We start from the raw sequence: 21,996 nt of genomic DNA, 5'->3' as shown, positions 1-21,996 counted from the left end.
ATTTAGTGGAAGTATTAGTGGGAGGGGAAAGAGAGACACCATAATATGTAGGTGGTTCTCATGGAGCAATTCATTATACAAAATGATGCTGTTGAAAAATGTATAATCAAAACAATAATTTAGATATAATAATTATGACATTTATTTTTGGGGGGAATATTTGTATATTCGTCCCAGTAAGCTTTCAGCCCAGTGACACTTTTAAAGGAATATATCCATTCTATATTTTTAGAGACTAATTTTGAATGATATATATCATTGCAGATATATTCGGTTTCCTTATTTTTTTTTTAAGTAAACTCAGCCCAGTGGGGCTTGAACATATAACCCTGAGGTCAAGAATCACACGCTCAGTTTCATGATTCGTTTTCCCATATTTCAAACTGATTTCAACAAAAATGGAGTCATTTTTTTCCAGTCATATTACTTTGCCTCATATGAGTGTTTTTGTCATCTCATTCAGATGTCATTGATAATACTGCGTGTACAAAGAAAATTTGAAAGAACATTACTACTCATATAAGAACTCCCAGTAGAGCAGAATGGGCTCAGGGATGTCCTGGCTAATTCAGCCCAAGCAGCAAGGGTGGGCCAGGTCTTGCTAGTGGCCAGTCAGTGAGACTGGGAAAATTTCCCATTTACTTGGGCTAGAGATTTTTAAGACTTACATTTCCTACTGGGTTCAGTGAAGCAGGTGCAGGATGAGCTTTCTTGATCAGCATGTCCAGATGTGGAGCCAAAGGGGAAAGGGAGACCAAAGCTTAGAAAGAAATCAGCAGCCAAATATCACAAATGAGGTCAGGCTCTTTATTACAATGGGGACATTCTAGTGATAAAATTTTTAATTACATTCAAGAAACCACTGCATGTCTATATTAAGGGTATACTATATATACTTTACAAAGCCTCTGAGTCGCTGTGAGGAGACAAGTGAAAGAATGAGGATCTGTCCCTTAATTAATTTATATTCTTTTTGGGGGGAGGTAAGACAAAAAAAAATTAAGAAGCAATGTAGCTGATGTAAATACTGTAAATGTCCAGTACATTTATAAGGGGGGAAGTGGTAGTTTCCAGGAAACTGCTGTATGGAAGCTTTACAATGCATTTTATTAGTTGTAAAATAGGTACTTCCAAGTTTCTCTTCTTTTTAAAAAATAGTGGTCAATTCTCAAGTGTTTATTTCTCCCAGGTATTATCCGCTACCCCCAAGCCATTGCTATTTATATGACTTCTAGAGATCCACTTTGAGATTTATAATTTTTAAAATACTGACTCTTCCCATCTGTGGACATGGTATCTATCCACATAGTCACCTTTTTATAGCCCTCAGTAAAGACTAGTGTCCTTCATACTTATTTGCATTATATTTTATTCTTAAAATTTTATAAAGTTTTGAATACGTATGTCTCTGTGTATGTGCATATTTGTACACATTATCATGAATCGAATTTATTTCCATTATGTTTTCAAACTAGATATTGTAAGTATGTAAGGCAGTTTTTGATGTTTGACATATTTTGTGATCGAGCTGACCGACCCTTGAAACTTGACTCCTGATTCTCACTTCTTCCTTCATAGTTTATTCCCTTATCTTTTTCAAGTAGCCATTGATCTCGTCCTCAAGTAAAATTAATGTTATCACCTAATTCTAATACTTTGTATCTTTCTAAAACTTTCAAGAACTTAAAAAAAAAAAAAAAAACATATTCTTGAGGCTGTCTGGGAAATGACCTGTCAGGTATACCCCAGAGTTTATGTACCTCAGAGGTGGTCATCTGTTCCTGTTCCAGGTGAGGATGCCAGGCCATCTCCATCTCAAAGGTGTAGATATAAGGATTCTACCTCTAAGGAGAGCTGTTGCTGATGCCAACCTGGCTTAGAACTGACCTGCACAACCCTGCCACATAGGACACATTAGTTTCCAGTTCTCCTCTGATGCATCCTTCAACTATTTATCTTGATTTTAATGTTAATTCACCACTGACATGGGACACTTCCAGCTCTTGGGTGGAAGGAACCCCAAGCTGTGGTGTTAGCAGCACACCCATGAGATAGAGGCCTGATGTGGGGTCTACATGGAAGGGTCTGTAGGGGAATTTGCAGGATAGGCCAGTTACAGAGGATACAGTGGCTAGTGAGCAGCGTCTAGGCCACAAACTTGTGATTTGAGCAACATATGTAAATATGGCAACATGTGAAGAAAACTTGGGGGGTTTTCTTCACATTTTATTGACTCTGTGTCTAAAGAAGATAGTGTTGTCATAGATATTGCTGGATGTTTGTACATGCAATGATGGGGTGATTCATGTTATTGGGGAAGCATGTTAAAGTGTAAACTGTGAATAAAGTCATTTGACAAAAATCTGTACAGACGGCTCATCCACCACCCACAAGAAGTTATCCCAGTTTTTAACATGGCTGTCAATGAGATCTTCTTTGACAGTTACCAGATTCTATCAGACAACATCAGATTTAAGTAGGGCCATTCAATGTGTTGAAGACTAATTACATGAGAAACCTGAATTCAGAAGACATTGACCAGTCTATCACCATAAGTGGCATGTTGATTAGGATGTCTCACCTGCTTCCTGAGATGCAGAAGTCCTTTTGCAATGCCAGGTATGCATCCACAGTGCCTTGGTGGAGATGGACCATGGCTGAATCTCTGAGCTCTACATAGGGGAATGCTGACCCACAATCACTCTGTGTTCTCAGACAAGCAGATGGATCAAACATCAGCAGTCTTCTAGAAAATAAGCCTGCAAGGAAGATGCTTCATGCTGTCATCCTTTTTACTCACAATGATCTTGTTGACAAGGTTCAACCTGGGGACAGAGTAAACAGTACAGACATCGATTGAGTTGTTCTTACTGAGTCAATTCAAGAGTGAGTAATGTGAAGTCTGTCTACAAAACCCACATTGACGGCAATTATTATCAGAAAATGGATGCAGAACATCTGCATGAGGAAGCAGATGAAGATACGGAATGGAAACTTGTTTTCAGAGAAGCGTGTGGTATTGCTGAAGGAGCTCTACGGAAAACGAGGCATTTATGAAACGATTGCTTCAGTCTCCACTCAAAGCATGTAAGAACATCAAGATTTAAAAAAGGGACTCTTGCTTCAGCTCTTCCTTAGAAAAAAGAAAGATTTTAGTCACATGGCAAAGGACAGACTTTGTGCTGGAAACAAATCCTGATGTGTGGTGACCCTGGGACCAGTACGTCCCAGCCTCTGCATTATGTGTATGGCCCAATCTCCTGGGACTGACTTCACAGTGTAAGTAGCAAAAGACCCTGAGATAAGGCAGTCCTGGGACTGACTTCACAGTGTATGTAGCAAAAGACCCTGAGATAAGGCAGGTGGTCCTGAAGACTGATGCCTTTGACCTAAGTGACAGTAGTATCTGCTGTATTATAAGTTTGAGAAGATGAATGAAAATATGAGACCAGCATTGTGCACTGTCATGGGACAGTTGGCTCTCTCCATCTCGAAGGCTGGGATTATTTGTCGGTTCAAATATTCTTTTTAAGATTTTATTTATTTATTTATTTATTTGACAGAGAGAGAGAGATCACAAGTAGACAGAGAGGCAGGCAAAGAGAGAGGGAAGCGGGCTCCCCGCTGAGCAGAGAGCCCGATGTGGGATCCGATCCCAGGACCCTGAGATCATGACCCGAGCCGAAGGCAGCGGCTTAACCCACTGAGCCACCCAGGTGCCCCTTATTTGTCAGTTCAATGCATGCACCTGTATCCTGGCAGCAGCAAATTCTATTGAGTCTCAATAGAAAACAGCTATTGGTAATAATCCAGTTACCTCACATGTTATTATCAAGACTCGATTTGATCTTCCTCATGCTGAACTCTCACGATGAAGCCTTTGACAGGCACCCGGTTCACCACCTTGTGGCTCTGTACTACCAGAGCAAGGAGCAAGTGGAGAAGGGGTTCACAAATGTGACAGTATTGAAGAACTCCATTGCTTATGAGCATACGTGCTTACGGGCACAGTCATGTCTTGGCTGAGCCAGCAAGCCTGCCAGGCTCTCATCCAGGTTTATGTAGACTTGAGTAAGATCAGAAGCTCAGTAGTAGCTGAGGAATGGTTTCTGCATACTCTGGACAGCTGGTATCCTTAAGTCACTTAGCAGAACCACTGGATTGAACTATGGAAATATCTTCTTACTACAAAAATGAATTCCACCTCCCCGAAATGGAGAGAAGGGTTAACTAACTTAGTTTATGTAAGGGCAAACACCAACTCTAAAATACAATTTTTTGAAGGTATTCAGGGACAATCTGACATAGCAATGACCAAAGATATGTTTGAAGAAGGGCTGCATGCTTTAGCTGATGATGGCATCTTACAGTGATGGGGAAAAGTGCTTGCTTGCTCTGAATCTTTTGTGAGTAGTGCTGTGTGTTCTTGTCTGTACTTGGGCATTGCACTTGTTCCATATATGTTTGGCATACAGGCCAATTGGCTGCCATGCTGCCATCAGCAGAAATAGATTTTTTAAATACTTATCTGACTCCATAAAAATGTTTTAACTTGGGTTCAATTTTCTTAGGAGGGGCATGTTTTCATAAAGTGTGTGTATTCATTTATCCCCCCATATTTTGAGTAAAAACATAGTGCCAATTGGCAACATATATGGCATATATGATAGAAATTATTTTCTTGCAGTACCTTTTTTTTTTTTTTTACATCAGAGCTTTTAATCTGTGGGTATATACAGATAGCAGAATGCCAGTGTTTTTTGAAGGTGGCAGTCTGGGTCATGTTTTTTGTGCTAGACTCCATCGACTTGGAGTTTTTGTGATGTGAGATAAGACTTAATCAGAGCCTTTCTCCCTGTTATAGGACTCAAACATAATTCCTCCTAGAGGCTGGTTCTCATGGCTACTATAAGATTAGGAATTAATGGTTGGAAATGATTGGATTCTAGGCTAATGTCTGCCACTTTATCCTACTGTAGAAAACTTTTTCCCTAAATAAATGACAGGGAGAAGTTTAAAAATAATAAAATAAAAGCTGTTCTTGACTAACTGCTTTAGCTTCTACTTCTAAATTTGTATAATTTTGATGATAAATAATATCTTGGTTTAATAAATATGCCACAAGTGTTTTGCTATAAGTATATCAAAGGTATTATTTGAAAAGAGATTTCTAAACAAGGTAAAGAATATATCTTTCTATTTTTTTAATTATTTTTGTGCTTTTTTTAATTTAACTCATGCAGTTTTATAGTAGCAAGGTAAAATAAAATAATCCTTCCCCAGTTTTAAGATGGAGAAAGCTGAGCCTCTAGGAAAATTAAACAACTTATTAAGGGTTAGTTACGATGCAAATTTGTTTTATTAGCAAGTTGTTTGGCTTCTAACTCTGTGTTCTGTATACCATACTATTTACCCTTTTCCTTGTTCATTGTGATAATTTTATTCACCCCTGCCAAAACCCTTTGGCTAAAGGGAATGCCACATACCAAGAAACCAAGGGTATAAGTGCTATGTGTAAATATTACATAAACAATATCTTAGTTTCAAGGTGCCTTTTTCAGATGCCTTGAATTTGGAGTGTGCATTGATGAGTCTGCAAGGGCATGATTCTAAAGGCATGGACTGCATTTTTAAAAGCTCTTGTGGCAGAAATTTATCAGCACACATATGCAATCTTTACTGTTTTATGAAAACCTACATTTAATTGTAGTATACATTTTGGTAAGGAGTTTTCATGTTGTATAGTTTAAATTTGTTGAGGTTACCTGCCTTAAAGAAAGCTTTCAAGCCTTTTAAACTAAATAAGTAAAACAAAAGCTGAGCTGCTCTGGAAGAAAGTGAGGGAGGGTCTCTATAGATGGACTCCCACTACAACTGGTTGTTAGAACCGCAGTTTGAAACCCACTTCCCTGGGACATTTAGAAATCAGTTTAATCCATACAGATCTAGCGCCATTCTTAGGTTGTGGAATAATATTACATTCAAGCAATGTGGGCAGAGTATTTTTATTTACAGACTTGTTCTAAAATTAAATGGCAATCATTTCCTATTTTTTCTTACTATCAATGTTGAGACAGCTTCCAAGAGTACGCTGTGCTCATTCATGTATTTATCATTCTTTTAACAGATATTTATCACTTGTCTGTAGTGTGGAATGTATTATTCAAACACTTTTGGGTGATTACCCAAAAAAGAATTTAGAGCCTAATAGTGAATATTGGCATTATTATACTGCAAGCTATCCTCTACGTTGAGAGACAACAAGAGGCCCCCAAAGTGGTGAAAATAGGGTACTGTGGAATCTTAGAAAGAATGTACCATGCAGTGGTACACACTCAGATTCCCATTTCTCAGATGAGATACTCTTTTCCAGGAAGGCACAGAGCTGAGCCTCTGTCCAGGAAATGCCCTGTGTGGCAGAGAGACATTCCACTCTCTTCCTGGAATTGCATACACCCAGAGACCCCTCACTGCAGAGTGGTCTGAGTCCCTTGACTCAAAAGGCTGTAACTTCAGAGTTATTTTACTCCTCCCCAGGGACTAGCCCCAGGCAACACCCAAGCCATTGCTGTATTTCCATCACTGTTTAACTTCTCCCTTCCCACACCCTTTTCTTGCACTCCCTTGAAAGTGTTTTTCTTAGGAGCACTTGAGGTAACCCTCCTGCACACAAACAAATCCCCATTTTAGAGCTATTTCCTGGAGAACTTGACCCCAAACAGAGAAAGCACATTAGAAACATTTGTATGAAACTGATAGCATACTAATGGAAACTTGAAACAGGTTTAAGATAGGTACAGCTATGGAGAGGAGGATATTTCAGTGGTGAGAGCACTCTAGCTGCCATATCTGTTGGAATAAATCATGTGGATAATGACAATTGATTAATTTACCAGAGTGTATAAAATACATGGAGGGAATAGTCTAGACTGGAAAGAGATTGAGGAATTTATTTTGTAGGTAAATAAAAGACCCTAAAGAATTTTTGAGCATGGAGATAACAAAATGAGAGCTGAGTTTTAGAAAAAAAAAATAAATATGCTTATATCTTTTAATTTAATTAAAAAAAAACTAAGAAAAATACTACACTCAAATATGTGATTACATATAAACACTGACATTTTGTATGTACTCTACGTGAGTAAGCCAATCAAGATTTGATAGATCCTTAAATCAAATACTTCAGCATTGACTTAATTGATCAATTTCTGCTAAATATTTTATGGTGATTATTTTCAATACTAAATCTAGTAAAATTGAATATATCAATATTTATGTTAGTATCTCAAATCATTTAGTAACAATACATTTTTTTGTATCAATACCTATCCTATCTAAAAGAGATCGAACTCCATGTTCCTATCTAAAGAAGTGTTCTTTGAAATGGCAAAAATACTGAAATTACTTTAATTCTTATATGGTAATGTATTCATTCAACAAATATTTACTGAGTACTACCATATGCTGTACTGTGTGAGCACAGAATAAGGAAGGAAAATAGAAATATCAAAAATAATTCCAAGTGTGGTTAGTTCTACAAAAGGGGAAACCAACTGTTCTGGAAATATATGTCGGGGGGACCTCCTTAGGTATAAGAATGACAGATAGGTGAAAATGTTTAAGGTGAGTGATTATTAGCCAGGAAAAGAAAGGGAGAGTACTTCAGGAATGGGGAAGGAAGGATGCCTCATGCAAGAGCAACAGAATATTCTCCGGCTTGGAGGAAAAAGTGCTTGGCACATGTAGGCATCTGAAATAAGATGGGGGTGGCTAGAAGAGAGGTAAAATAGGGACTTGGTGACTTGGTTCCTTATTAGCTAAAATAAAACAGACAGAGAAAGACCAGGAAAACTTTTGTAAACCATGTTTAAGTTCCTAAACTTTATCCAAGGGATAAGGTTGAGCTACTGAGGTATTTTAAATGCAGGGCCAGGGAGGGTAGGGGTGACAAAATTGGGTTATTCAGTGCTGCCAAGTGGAGAATTCATTCTGCACCTGCTATTGGACCAAGACAGACTGGATGAGAGAATGACAGTTAAGAAGCTGGTGTTCCAACTCAAAGGAAACCAAGGCAACGGTGTTGGTCTTAGGGATGGATAGAAGTAGATGTTTTTGAGAGATATTTCGGTGATTAAAACAAGATTTGACATTTAACATAAATGTGCAGGGGAGAAGAGAAGATTCTAGGCTTCTGGCTTAGAGAAAAATAACTCTAATAAATTGGGGCTATTGTTGCTATTTAATTTGTATACTTAGAGGAATGGAAATATATTACTTTGTTTTTGGGGTTAAGTACCACGTACAATTTATAATTTATAAACCTAAAGGACAGAGAGATAATTTAGGAAAATATCATCTGACTTACCAGTAACAGTACTGACTTTGAATATAATATAGTGTTTTGCAATAATATTTGCAAATAAACTTTTTTGTTACTAGAGCTTGTAAAATGCCATCTATGCCCTTAGAATAGTGACTCTTGTGGACATGTCAACGTATACTCCAGCTTCAGGGCATTTGAATCACCAAGTGGGTAAAATGGTATAAATTTTAACTTATTTCAGTTCAACATACATTTTTGAGCAATCCACTGTGATATACAGATATTATATTGGGCACACAGTTTATATAGTCTAGAGGAAGAAGTATGAAGCACAGGATAAAGATTTCAGTTCAGGTTCCTCAAATAACTTGTCATCTGTACCTCTATATCTAAGATATAGATAACATGATCAAAATACTAGCAATATCCTATTTACTTCTTGGTTTGCTGAAAGCATCTATTATGAATGAATATTTTAATGTATATGTGTACTGGCAAATATACATATGCACATGTGTATGCATATATATACACATATAAATGTCATGGCAATTTTAGTTTTTCCTAAACATTTCACACAAATGAAGTTTCTTTTGTTTTTATTTTTTGTGGTTTTCTTCATCTTATAATGTAGTATATAGCTGCCATTATTTTTTTTTCTGGCTAAAAATGTAATATTTCCTCTGTCAGGGATTTTTCTCTCTGAAATTAACTTATGAAACATGAGGCCACCAGGGTACACCACTGAGTCTGGCATCTTTCAGTGTGTTTTCTGCCTTTCTGGGCTCATGTTTATTTAACAGGTTGTTCTTGATTACCAAGCATGTCTGCAAGCTGCAAGGAACCTAGAAGTATGTATAAGGAAATTAGACGAGTGTCATAAATATTTGATGTTCCATATGATCCTCCAAAAGTATCTCTAAGTTACTGTGCAGTTCAAGCATAGGGAAAAGTCCTGCAGCCTCAGAAAAGAGAGGAATAGATCTTAGTAAATATTTTCTCTTCTTCATTTTGTTTTTCCCAACTTATCCTCTCTGTAGGGGAACAGCAAACTTTTGCCTTTTGAGAAACTTATTATCTAGTGGTAAATTATTCCCAACCTTCGATTCTCCTAATTTTATTTTTCTCTCTTTCTCCATTCTATATTTGATATCCACTGGCATTTCTACATAGATTAGGTGGAATGAAATCAAGACCAATTTTACTTGGTATTTTAAAAAAGGTTTACTCCGGCAGCAATTTTTACTGTCAATTTAAAGGACGTTTAGAAATTCCTTGTATGTGTCATTCACACTATCAATGTCCCATTAGCTTGTTTTGTTTAGAATCTGCTACATCACCAAGAGATAAAAAAATGCAACTGTGCATGTACAAAGATAATGACTGCTCATTACCACCTGGCCAGCACATATTTTCATCAAGGCTCGGTTTTCGAAGTTGATCTGAGGATAGATGAAAAAAAGAAAACAAAATAAAAAGCTCAAAAACATGGGAATAGTCCTAGGCAATCAAAAATCAGAGAGGTTAAGTTGGGGGCAAATAACAAGAGGCTGGAGATAGAGCTTATTTGCGTGAAATACCAACCTCTCAAGCATCCCTTGTATCTTCATGAGGAAAGGCTTTACTGATTACCAATGCTAACGGCTCATTAAGAATATCACACAAAGAAGACAAATTACAGAGTCAAAAAGGTGAACAAGTTAAGTAGAGGCCACAGTTAACCAAGCCCAGGTTCCCTGATTTATGTTTTTTTGTTTTGTTTTGTTTTGTTTTGGTCTGTTTGTTTGTTTTTTTTGATACCTTGTATACAGTGTAAGTAGACTGAGTTACCAACACAAGCTATGGATCAAAACTTTGGCCTGGAGCAGCCATATGAGTATTGACTGGGAATAATAATAATTTAGTGCCAAACAATCTAGTGTTCAAATGTTTAAAAATTTCAGGAGTATAGCATTTTTGCAATGTAGCGATCATATTGATATATAATATCTTGTTTTTTCCTAAGTACTAAGACAGAAATTTAAACTCTGATATAATTAAGAGATATTATTAGGGTAGATGGGTGGAGGTATGAATGAGTATAAGAAAATCTCCAATAGAAGATTTTGGTATACTGATAGTTTGAACTTGGGTTTAGAAATATAAGCTGTATTTGGGAGTGCCTGGGGGGCTGAGTCATTAGGCATCTGCCTTGGGCTCCCGTCATGATCCCAGGGTCCTGGGATCAAGCCCACTTTGGGCTCCCTGCTTGGCGGAAAGCCTGCTTCTCCCTCTCCCATTTCCCCTGCTTGTGTTCCCTCTCTCTCTGTGTCTTTCTCTGTCAAATAAATAAAGTCTTAAAAAATATATATAAACTATATTTGTGAGTCAAATTCCTACAGTATTTGCTATTTGGAGATACTAATGATAATAAGATCCACTGTACTTAACCCCAGACTTTACATTCTAGAGTGATAACTGGATTTCTTGAGATGTTAATACTGAATGAACATATAGGATCAAATTGACATATAATAATAGATTCATTTATCCATATCAAAGATACAGGAAATCAAGAGGCACAGAGGAGAGAGATTGTAGGGCATTTTGCATGACTCTCTGAATCCTTTCTTTGCACATTGGATACATGCATTTTGTCTCCAAGGAAGGTTCTATCAGTTTACCTCATACAACAGAGAGCATTTACATTATTAAATGTCTCCAATTTTACTCTAGAAAGTGTAAAGCATCAAGACATTTTCTGATGTGCCATAAGCCATTAATCTATAGATTCTGCTTATTTACTACAATAAGTCTTTAGCAGAGTACATCCTGCTAAGGGCTTTTATTGATAAGGACTCTTCTTCCTATTAAATATTACTAGTTTCTACCTGGAGTTCTAGTTGATAAGGACATTAGACTGACTGACCTTCTTTCTTTTTTTCTCCTCCTGACCCACACCCACACTTCTCACAACACACATAACAGTAAAACAAGTTAATGAATCTTACGCCAGCTGCTTTAACACTTTCTTCCCCAAATAGTAATCAATGAAATGTAACTGAATCAAAATTTGCAAACACATTTCCCAAAGCCATGTAAATATTCAACCATATGCTGCAATTTTGCAACCCTAATAAACTAGTTGAAAAAGACCAAGAGCATGTCTATAATTTGTGGCAAAACTAGAAAGTCTTTGAAATTAAGGAATGAAATAATCATGTAGATAATGGTGATGATGATGATAGTAATTAAGCTCTCACTACTCTTCATGCTCTCTTCTATATACTTTATGGATATGGTATTCTAAGACACATAATAGTGTTCTGGGGTAGGCACTATTATTTTGCTGTTTAATAGATGTAGAATTGGGGTATAGAGAAATTCAGTGACTTAGGTTTACCAGCAAGTAGATTCTGATACCATTAACAAATACAGGTAGTCTGACTCCAAAATCCATGCTATTGACTGCTAGCTCACGTATGAGGAGAACATGGACATATCAAATTCAGCATATTTTTTTTAATTTTTAATTTTTTATAAACATATAATATATTTTTATCCCCAGGGGTACAGGTCTGTGAATCACCAGGTTTACACACTTCACAGCACTCACCAAAGCACATACCCTCCCCAGTGTCCACAACCTCACCCCCCCTTCGAACGCCCCTCCCCCCAGCAACCCTCAGTTTGTTTTGCGAGATCAAGAGTCACTTATGGTTTGTCTCACTCCCAATCCCATATTGCTTCATCTATTCTTCTCTTACCCCCTTAAGCCCCCATGTTGCATCACCACTTCTTCATATCAGGGAGATCATATGATAGTTGCCTTTCTCCACTTGACTTATTTCGCTAAGCATGATACACTTTAGTTCCATCCACGTCGTCGCAAATGGCAAGATTTCATTTCTTTTGATGGCTGCATAGTATTTCATTGTGTATATATACCACATCTTCTTTATCCATTCATCTGTTGATGGACATCTAGGTTCTGTCCATAGTTTGGCTATTGTAGATATTGCTGCTATAAACATTCAGGTGCACGTGCCCCTTCGGATCACTACGTTTGTATCTTTAGGGTAAATACCCAGTGGTGCAATTGCTGGGTCATAGGGCAGTGCTATTTTCAACATTTTGAGGAACCTCCATGTTGTTTTCCAGAGTGGTTGCACCAGCTTGTATTCCCATCAACAGTGTAGGAGGGCTCCCCTTTCTCCGCATCCTAGCCAGCATCTGTCATTTCCTGACTTGTTAATTTTAGCCATTCTGACTAGTGTGAGGTGATATCTGATTGTGGTTTTTATTTGTATTTCCCTGATGCTGAGTGATATGGAGCACTTTTTCATGTGTCTGTTGGCCCTCTGGATGTCTTCTTTGCAGAAATGTCTGTTCATGTCCTCTGCCCATTTCTTGATTGGATTATTTTTTCTTTGGGTGTTGAATTTGCTGAGTTCTTTATAGATTTTGGACACTAGTCCTTTATCTGATATGTCGTTTGCAAATACCTTCTCCCATTCTGTCAGTTGTCTTTTGGTTTTGTTAACTGTTTTCTTTGCTGTGCAAAAGCTTTTGATCTTGATGAAATCCCAATAGTTCATTTTTGCATTTGCTTCCCTTACCTTTGGCAATGTTCCTAGGAAGATGTTGCTGTGGCTGAGGTCAAAGAGGTTGCTGCCTGTGTTCTCCTCAAGGATTTTGATGGATTCCTTTCTCACATTGAGGTCCTTCATCCATTTTGAGTCTATTTTCGTGTGTGGTGTAAGGAAATGGTCCAATTTCATTTTTCTGCATGTGGCTGTCCAATTTTCCCAACACCATTTATTAAAGAGGCTGTCTTTTTTCCATTGGACATTCTTTCCTGCTTTGTCGAAGATTAGTTGACCATAGAGTTGAGAGTCTATTTCTGGGCTCTCTATTCTGTTCCATTGATCTATGTGTCTGTTTTGGTGTCAGTATCATGCAGTCTTGATGATGACAGCTTTGTAATAGAGCTTGAAGTCCGGAATTGTGATGCCACCAATGTTGGCTTTCTTTTTCAATATTCCTTCGGCTATTCAAGTTCTTTTCTGGTTCCATATAAATTTTAGGATTATTTGTTCCATTTCTTTGCAAAAGATGGATGGTAATGTGATAGGAATTGCATTAAATGTGTAGATTGCTTTAGGTAGCATAGACATTTTCACAATATTTATTCTTCCAATCCAGGGGTATGGAACATTTTTCCATTTCTTTGTGTCTTCCTCAATTTCTTTCATGAGTACTTCATAGTTTTCTGAGTATAGATTCTTTGCCTCTTTGGTTAGGTTTATTCCTAGGTATCTTATGGTTTTGGGTGCAATTGTAAATGGGATTGACTCCTTAATTTCTCTTTCTTCTGTCTTGTTGTTGGTGTAGAGAAATGCAACTCATTTCTGTGCATTGATTTTATATCCTGACACTTTACTGAATTCCTGTACAAGTTCTAGCAGTTTTGGAGTGGAGTTTTTTGGGTTTTCCACATATAGTATCATATCATCTGCGAAGAGTGAGATTTTGACTTCTTCTTTGCGATTTGGATGCCTTTAATTTCCTTTTGTTGTCTGATTGCTGAGGCTAGGACTGCTATGTTGAAAAGCAGTGGTGATAATGCTGCCATGTTCCTGACCTTAGCAGAAAAGTTTTCAGTTTTTCCTCCATTGAGAATGATATTTGTGGTGGGTTTTTCATAAATGGCTTTGATAATATTGAGGTATGTTCCCTCTATCCCGACACTTTGAAAAGTTTTGATCAGGAAGGGATGCTGTACTTTGTCAAATGCTTTTTTAGCATCTAGTGAGAGTATCGTATGGTTCTTGTTCTTTCTTTTATTGATGTGTTGTATCACATTGATTGATTTGCGGATGTTGAACCAACCTTGAAGCCCTGGAATAAATCCCACTTGGTCGTGGTGAATAATCCTTTTAATGTACTGTTGAATCCTATTGGCTAGTATTTTGATGAGAATTTTTGCATCTGTGTTCATCAAGGATATTGGTCTATAGCTCTCTTTTTTGATGGGATCCTTGTCTGGTTTTGGGATCAAGGTGATGTTGGCCTCATAAAATGAGTTTGGAAGTTTTCCTTCCATTTCTATTTTTTGGAACAGTTTCAGGAGAATAGGAATTAGTTCTTCTTTAAATGTTTGGTTTCCCCCGGGAAACCGTCTGGCCCTGGGCTTTTGTTCATTTGGAGATTTTTAATGACTATTTCAATGTCCTTACTGGTTATGGGTCTGTTCAGGCTTTCTATTTCTTCCTGGTTCAGTTGTGGTAGTTTATATGTTTCTAGGAATGCATCCATTTCTTCCAGATTGTCGAATTTGTTGGCGTAGAGTTGCTCATAGTATGTTCTTATAATAGTTTGTATCTCTTTGGTGTTAGTTGTGATCTCTCCTCTTTCATTCATGATTTTATTTATTTGGGTCCTTTCTCTTTTCTTTTTGATAAGTCTGGCCAGGGCTTTATCAATTTTATTAATTCTTTCAAAGAATCAGCTCCTAGTTTCTTTGAATTGTTTTATTGTTTTTTTGGCTTCTATTTCATTGATTTCTGCTCTGATCTTTATGATTTCTCTTCTCCTGCTGGGTTTAGGGTTTCTTTCTTGTTCTTTCTCTAGCTCCTTTAGGTGTACGGTTAGGTTGTGTACCTGAGACCTTTCTTGTTTCTTGAGAAAGGCTTGTACTGCTATATATTTTCCTCTCAGGACTGCCTTTGTTGTGTCCCACAGATTTTGAACCGTTGTATTTTCATTATCATTTGTTTCCATGATTTTTTTCAATTCTTCTTTAATTTCCTGGTTGACCCATTCATTCTTTAGAAGGATGCTGTTTAGTCTCCATGTATTTGGGTTCTTTCCAAACTTCCTCTTGTGGTTGAGTTCTAGATTCAGAGCATTGTGGTCTAAAAATATGCAGAGAATGATCCCAATCTTTTGATACTGGTTGAGTCCTGATTTAGAACCGAGGATGTGATCTATTCTGGAGAATGTTCCATGTGCACTAGAGAAGAATGTGTATTCTGTTGCTTTGGGATGAAATGTTCTGAATATATCTGTGATGTCCATCTGATCCAGTGTGTCATTTAAGGCCTTTATTTCCTTGTTGATCTTTTGCTTGGATGATCTGTCCATTTCAGTGAGGGGAGTGTAAAGTCCCCTACTATGATTGTATTATTGTTGATGTGTTTCTTTGATTTTGTTATTAATTGGTTTATATAGTTGGCTGCTCCCACGGTGGGGGCATAGACATTTAAAATTTTTAGATCTTCTTGTTGGACAGACCTTTTGAGTATGATATAGAGTCCTTCCTCATCTCTTATTATAGTCTTTGGCTTAAAATCTAATTGATCTGATATAAGGATTGCCACTCCTGCTTTCTTCTGATGTCCATTAGCATGGTAAATTCTTTTCCACCCCCTCACTTTAAATATGGAGGTGTCTTTGGACTTAAAATGAGTTTCTTGTAGGCAACATATGGATGGGTTTTGTTTTTTTATCCATTCTGATACCCTGTGTCTTTTGACAGGGGCATTTAGCCCATTAACATTCAGGGTAACTATTGAGAGATATGAATTTAGTGCCTTTGTATTGCCTGTAAGGTGACTGTTAGTGTATATTGTCTCTGTTCCTTTCTGATCTACCACTTGTAGGCTCTCTCTTTGCTTAGAGGAACCCTTTCAATATTTCCTATAGAGCTGATTTGGTGTTTGCTAATTCTTTCAGTTTTTGTTTGTCCTGGAAGCTTTTAATCTCTCCTTCTATTTTCATTGATAGCCTAGCTGGATATAGTATTCTTGGCTGCATGTTTTTCTCATTTAGTGTTCTGAATATATCATGCCAGCTCTTTCTGGCCTGCCAGGTCTCTGTGGATAAGTCTGCTGCCAATCTAATATTTTTATCATTGTATGTTACAGACCTCTTTTCCTGGGCTGCTTTCAGGATTTTCTCTTTGTCACTAAGACTTGTAAATTTTACTATTAGGTGACGGGGTGTGGCCTATTCTTATTGATTTTGAGGGGGTTCTCTGCACCTCCTGAATTTTGATGCTTGTTCCCTTTGCCATATTGGGGAAATTCTCCCCAATAATTCTCTCCAGTATACCTTCTGCTCCCCTCTCTCTTTCTTCTTCTGGAATCCCAATTATTATAATGTTGTTTCGTCTTATGGTGTCACTTATCTCTCGAATTCTCCCCTCGTGGTCCAGTAACTGTTTGTCCCTCTTTTGCTCAGCTTCTTTATTCTCTGTCATTTGGTCTTCTATATTGCTTATTCTTTCTTCTGCCTCATTATCCTAGCAGTGAGAGCCTCCATTTTTGATTGCACCTCATTAATAGCTTTTTTGATTTCAACTTGGTTAGATTTTAGTTCTTTTATTTCTCCTGAAAGGGCTTTTATATCTCCCGAGATGGTTTCTCTAATATCGTCCATGTCTTTTTCAAGCCCGGCTAGATCCTTGAGAATTGTTATTCTGAACTCTAGATTTGACATATTACCAATGTCTGTATTGATTAGGTCCCTAGCCTTTGGTACTGCCTCTTGTTCTTTTTTTTGTGGTGAATTTTCCTGCCGTGTCATTTTGTCCAGATAAGAGTATATGAAGGAGCAAGTAAAACACTAAAAGGGTGGCAACAACCCCAGGAAAATATGCTTTAACCAAATCAGAAGAGATCCCAAATCGTGAGGGGGGAGAAAGGGGATAAAAAGAGGTTCAGAAGGAAAGAAAGAAAAAAAAATGAAAAAAAAAAAAAGAAAGAAAAGAATTAAAAAAAGAAAACGAATAAAGAAAAGTATAAAAAAGAAATATATATATATATTTATATATATACATATATATTAGATAAACTAGTTTAAAAACGTTAAAAAAGAAAAGGGTAGAAGTTAAAAAAATTTTAGCAGAAGAAGAGAAAAAAATGAAAAAGAAAAAAAATTAAATTAATTGCAAGACCAAAGAATCATAGGGAGAAAGCCATGAGTTCTGTGCTTTGATTTCTCCTCCTCTGGAATTCTGCTGCTCTCCTTGGTATTGAAACTGCACTCCTTGGTAGGTGAACTTGGTCTTGGCTGGATTTCTTGTTGATCTTCTGGGGGAGGGGCCTGTTGTAGTGATTCTCGAGTGTCTTTGCCCCAGGCGGAATTGCACCGCCCTTACCAGGGGCCGGGCTGAGTAATCCGCTCAGGTTTGCTTTCAGGAGCTTTTGTTCCCTGAGCACTTTCCGTAGAGTTCCAGAGGATGGGAATACAAATGGCGGCCTCCTGGTCTCCGGCCCAGAGGAGCTGAGAGCCCGGGGCCCCACTCCTCAGTGCGCCCTCAGAGAACATCGCCCAGTAACTCCCATCTACTTGACCTCCGGCCGCGCTCCGAGCTCACTGAGCCTGCGTTTGGTTCAAGGTAACCCCAAGCTGTGAGCTTACTGTCGGCTCTGTCTCTTTAGCCGGCTTTCCCGTTCCAATACCCGCAAGGTCTACGACACTCAGACACCCCCGATCCTTCTGTGACCCTGCGGGACCTGAGGCCACGCTGACCCCACATGGGCTTCACCCTGGTTTAGCCTCTGGAGCTATGTCCCTCATTTGAACAGACTTTTAAAAGTCCTGATTTTGTTCTCTTGCTCCCCCGCTTGCTGGGAGCTGGCCCCTCCTCCCGGGGTCTATCTTCCCGTCGCTTTGGATTCACTTCTCCGCCAGTCCTGCCTTTCAGAAAGTGCTTGTTTTTCTGTTTCTAGAATTGCTGTTTTTCTTCTCTTTGATCTGCCGTTGGATTTGTAGGTGTTTGCAATCTTTAGATAAGCTATCTAGCTGATCTCCTGCTAGCTGAAGTAGTCTCAGCCTGTTACTTCTCTGCCATCTTGACTCCTCCTGAAATCCCAAATTCAGCATATTTTTATTAATAAAACCATATAATAAATGAGAAGCTGGCTTCTTAAGAAATAATGGCAGAGGTTAGTTTTTGTTGATCATTGCTATTGCAAAAATGAAATAAATATTAAAATTAATGATTAAGCAGTGGTTTTATTGAATATCTGTTATGAATGTAGAGTCACATGATGGGCTAGAAGCACAGAGGAAGTAGAAGACTTAGCAAACAACATGAAACCTGCCAAAAAAGACTAGAAGTTGAATTAGAGGATATGGCAAAGTGAGATATAGTTGGGTATCAATATCATAGAGGTGATAATTGAAGCAAATTACAGAGATAACTTTTCCAAATAAGTGTGATTATCAAGCTGAAACTCTTAAAATGCTTTAGTATAGAAGTGATTCAGAATATGGTTTTAATTTGTAAAATCCTAAATAAGGCGAACACTGATAAACTAAGCTGAGAGAAGAGTGGTAAACAAGAAAGAGAGAAGTATGACCTACATTGCCATCTGTTGGGGAAATGAACATCTGTCATGTTGAACGAAAGATGAAGTTTGGAAATTCCCAATGAATCTCAACAGCCAGCATTACTATTAAGAGCAAAGACAGACTTCAAGCCTAATTTAGCTTTTTTAACTTTTTTTTTAATTCAGAAAAGATATTTAAAGAAGAAAGAAAAAATAAATCTCCAATAAGTTAGAAACCATGACTTTTAAGATTCCCAGATATATTTTTAGATCAAATTAGAATAGAATTGTGCTACAGAAAGAATATTGTCAAAACTTGTCTCCAGAGTAGGTTTTATGCTCTCCAGAAGCATCTTGTTTTCTGACTACTGGAACTATGCATTTCAAAGGATATGGTAGCAAAAATCCTAGCCTGCAATTATGTCTCATCTCTACCATGGTGCTATTTCAGTAGTCATTTGACTCTTTGAGTATAAATTCCCTTGTTCGTAAAGAGGATGAGATTGGATTAAGTTATTCTCAAGGTCAACTTTCAATTGCTGTCCTATTTATTATGTGTACCTATTTAAAAAAATACTCTGTTAATAATTGTCCTCTTGATAAAATATTTGTTTTGTTGATGCAAATAGTATTTTTCCCTCCTTCTCCTTTCTCCATCTCTTCTTTTTCTCCTTCTTCTTCTCTTCACTATTATTGTTATCATTGGTATTATTATTGTTATTTTATTTCTGAAATCTTACATCAATATCTTTTCACTGTTTTAGGGTGGAGTCAGTGGGTTGACTGGAGAATTAGAATTTGGAGAGAATGGAGGAAATCCCAATGTCCATTTTGAAATCCTTGGAACCAACTATGGAGAGGAGCTTGGCCGAGGTATTCGCAAGGTAAGAGCAGACATATTGGTACCTGTTTTTTTCTAAAGTAACTATAGTTTTGTTTGATTTTTCTCCATGTCATAAGATTATAGTATGCATTAAAGCCTGTATTGTAGTTTGAAAGAGAATGGGGTGGGGAGAATTAGGCATTTAAATTACCTTAAGTACTTATCAGAAGTATTAAGCAATAAATTCTATTATGCCTTAGAATAATTTAAAGCAAAAAAAGTAACCCAATGTTACCTCTAGGGAACTAGCATCATCTTCCATTCATTATAATGATAATTTGTATAAGATAGTGAATTCAGTATTTATATAATGAATAACTGCTTGGTTTTTAACTTGTAACAGACACAAAATCAGAATAAGAGCTTTGATACATTTCATATAGGAAGAGGAAAAGTCTACTCTAAACTGTGACATTACAGTAGTTCAAATGCTATGTGTCATGTAATAAGTAGAAAATGGTTTTCAGGAAATGACCTCTTAACTCTATGCTACAAATCACATGTAAAAGTAGGAGTGACAATAAAGGATATTTTATGAACTACTGGTTCATTAACTTTCTCAAGGAGAAAATAAAAGCCCCTGCAGAAATGACTTTTCTATAGTTTTATTTGCCATGTTTATACATTTTTGGTAGGAAAAAAACCAAGATAATTGAGTGTACATCCAGAGCTCACAGCTGTAAATTTGTAGCTAAATAAAGGTAACTACATTGAGAATAAGAGTTTCTTCAGTAGGTGTTTCTCTCCAGTGCTGAGAGTAGAATGCAGAAAAACTTAGATATGACAAAGTTAGGAGCTATTCTAATCCACAATAAAAACTTCCTGATAGATTTATGCTAGAGAGGAGTGGAAACTACCTTAATGTATTTTTAATTATTGTTTTATAGCAAAACAAAGGAGACATATAAAAACTCCATAAAACACAAGGCTAGTTTAGTGAATTATTTTAAAGGAAACAACCCTTACTACAGTCAAGAAATATAACATAACAAGCATCCTAGCCACCCCACATACTTCTCCCTCGTACATCCCCAACTTCCTTTCTCAGTAGCATAACCATTAGTTTGAATTTTATGGTACTCATTTCTTTAGATTTTAAGTATAAGTATAATTTTATCACTATGTGTATCCTTAAATAACGTAATTGAGTTTTGCCAATATTTCAGTTTATGAGTAGACTCAGTATTGCATGTATTCTCTTTTCTTGATTCTTATATCCAACATTCTGTTTGTGTTATTCGTTCTTGTCATTACACGTAGTTTTAGTTTATCTCTATATATTTCTGTATTGTTTTTACCTAATGAATATCTGAAAATCCATAGTGGTCTCTTTCCATTTTTAGACCATTATGAGCAAAACTGTTATGAACATTCGTGGACGTATCTTGGATATATACTCTTAAACTTGTGAATATATTTCTATGGATTTGGTGTTCAGGGGTAGAATTGTTTGCTATAAGAAAGCATATCTTGAAACTTTGCTCTGTAACCTCAAACCCATTTTTATAGAGATTTACTAATTTCATACAGTGCAATGAGTTCTCATTGCCTGAGTCTAATTCCATTAGACTTCCAAAATTTTTATTAAGTTATTGGGTATATAATGATATGTCTTCATGGTTTCAATTTTTATTTTCCTGATTATAACACAGTTCTGCATATTTTCTCATACTTTTTGGCACTTCAGACTTCTTTTGGAATTAATTACCCATTCAAGTCTTTTGGACATATACTTTTGGGTTCTTTTGTTTTCATAATTGATTCTAGGAGATATACACACACACACACACATATATATACACACATACACATATATATATACACACACACATATATATACACACACACATATGTATATACATGTATATATATATTTACATTTTTATTTAAATTCCTTTTAGTTTCACAGACTCTTAACTGTAGACAACAAACTTAGAGTTACTGGAGGGGGCACAGATGGATTAAGTAGGTGGTGGTGATTAAGGAGGGCATTTGTTGTGATGAGCTCTAGGTTTTATATGTAAGTAATGAATCACTAAATTCTAGACCTGAAACCAATACTGTAAACTAACTGGAATTAAAATAAAAACTTGAGAAAAAATAGCTCTCTGAAGACCTTGGGGTACGTGAGTTCTGCTGTGGTAAAGATCTCCTTTTCCCAGAACCTAGAAAAAAAAAATTCTACTTGCCCAATCAACACCAGTGCCATCATTCCTCACCAATGCACTCTACCAAAAGGGACTTTTACTTTCCCACTGGCAGCTGGAGGTCTTCTTTCAGTTGCCAAAGCCATCTCTCCTGATGATGATGAAGTCTCCTTATAAAGTCACACCTCAAATGGATTTGGAATTTATTTATTTCATCACCCCTTGCTTTGAACAATAGTGTAATTAATATATCATTGATACAGAATATTTAACAATTCTTTGTATATTTCAAGTTTTTATTTAAATTCTAGGTAGCATATAGTG

At 36.9% G+C, this 21,996-nt stretch overlaps 1 protein-coding gene across 2 annotated transcripts in view; it reads left to right on the top strand.

Annotated features, from left to right (window-relative positions):
• The window catches only part of GRID2 (glutamate ionotropic receptor delta type subunit 2), a 1,533,206-nt gene that overhangs the window by 934,524 nt on the left and 576,686 nt on the right, over positions 1–21,996 (top strand). For both annotated transcript variants that reach the window (XM_059172726.1, XM_059172716.1), the window contains exon 8: positions 19,407–19,526. In XM_059172726.1, the coding sequence (XP_059028709.1) occupies positions 19,407–19,526 (120 nt within the window). The remainder of the gene's footprint in view (positions 1–19,406; positions 19,527–21,996) is intronic.

The sequence above is a fragment of the Mustela lutreola genome, chromosome 1 (assembly GCF_030435805.1).
Source record: "Mustela lutreola isolate mMusLut2 chromosome 1, mMusLut2.pri, whole genome shotgun sequence".
Lineage (NCBI taxonomy): Eukaryota > Metazoa > Chordata > Mammalia > Carnivora > Mustelidae > Mustela > Mustela lutreola.
The sequence above is the reverse complement of the archived record's forward strand: the minus strand, read 5'-3'. Positions and strand labels throughout refer to the sequence as shown.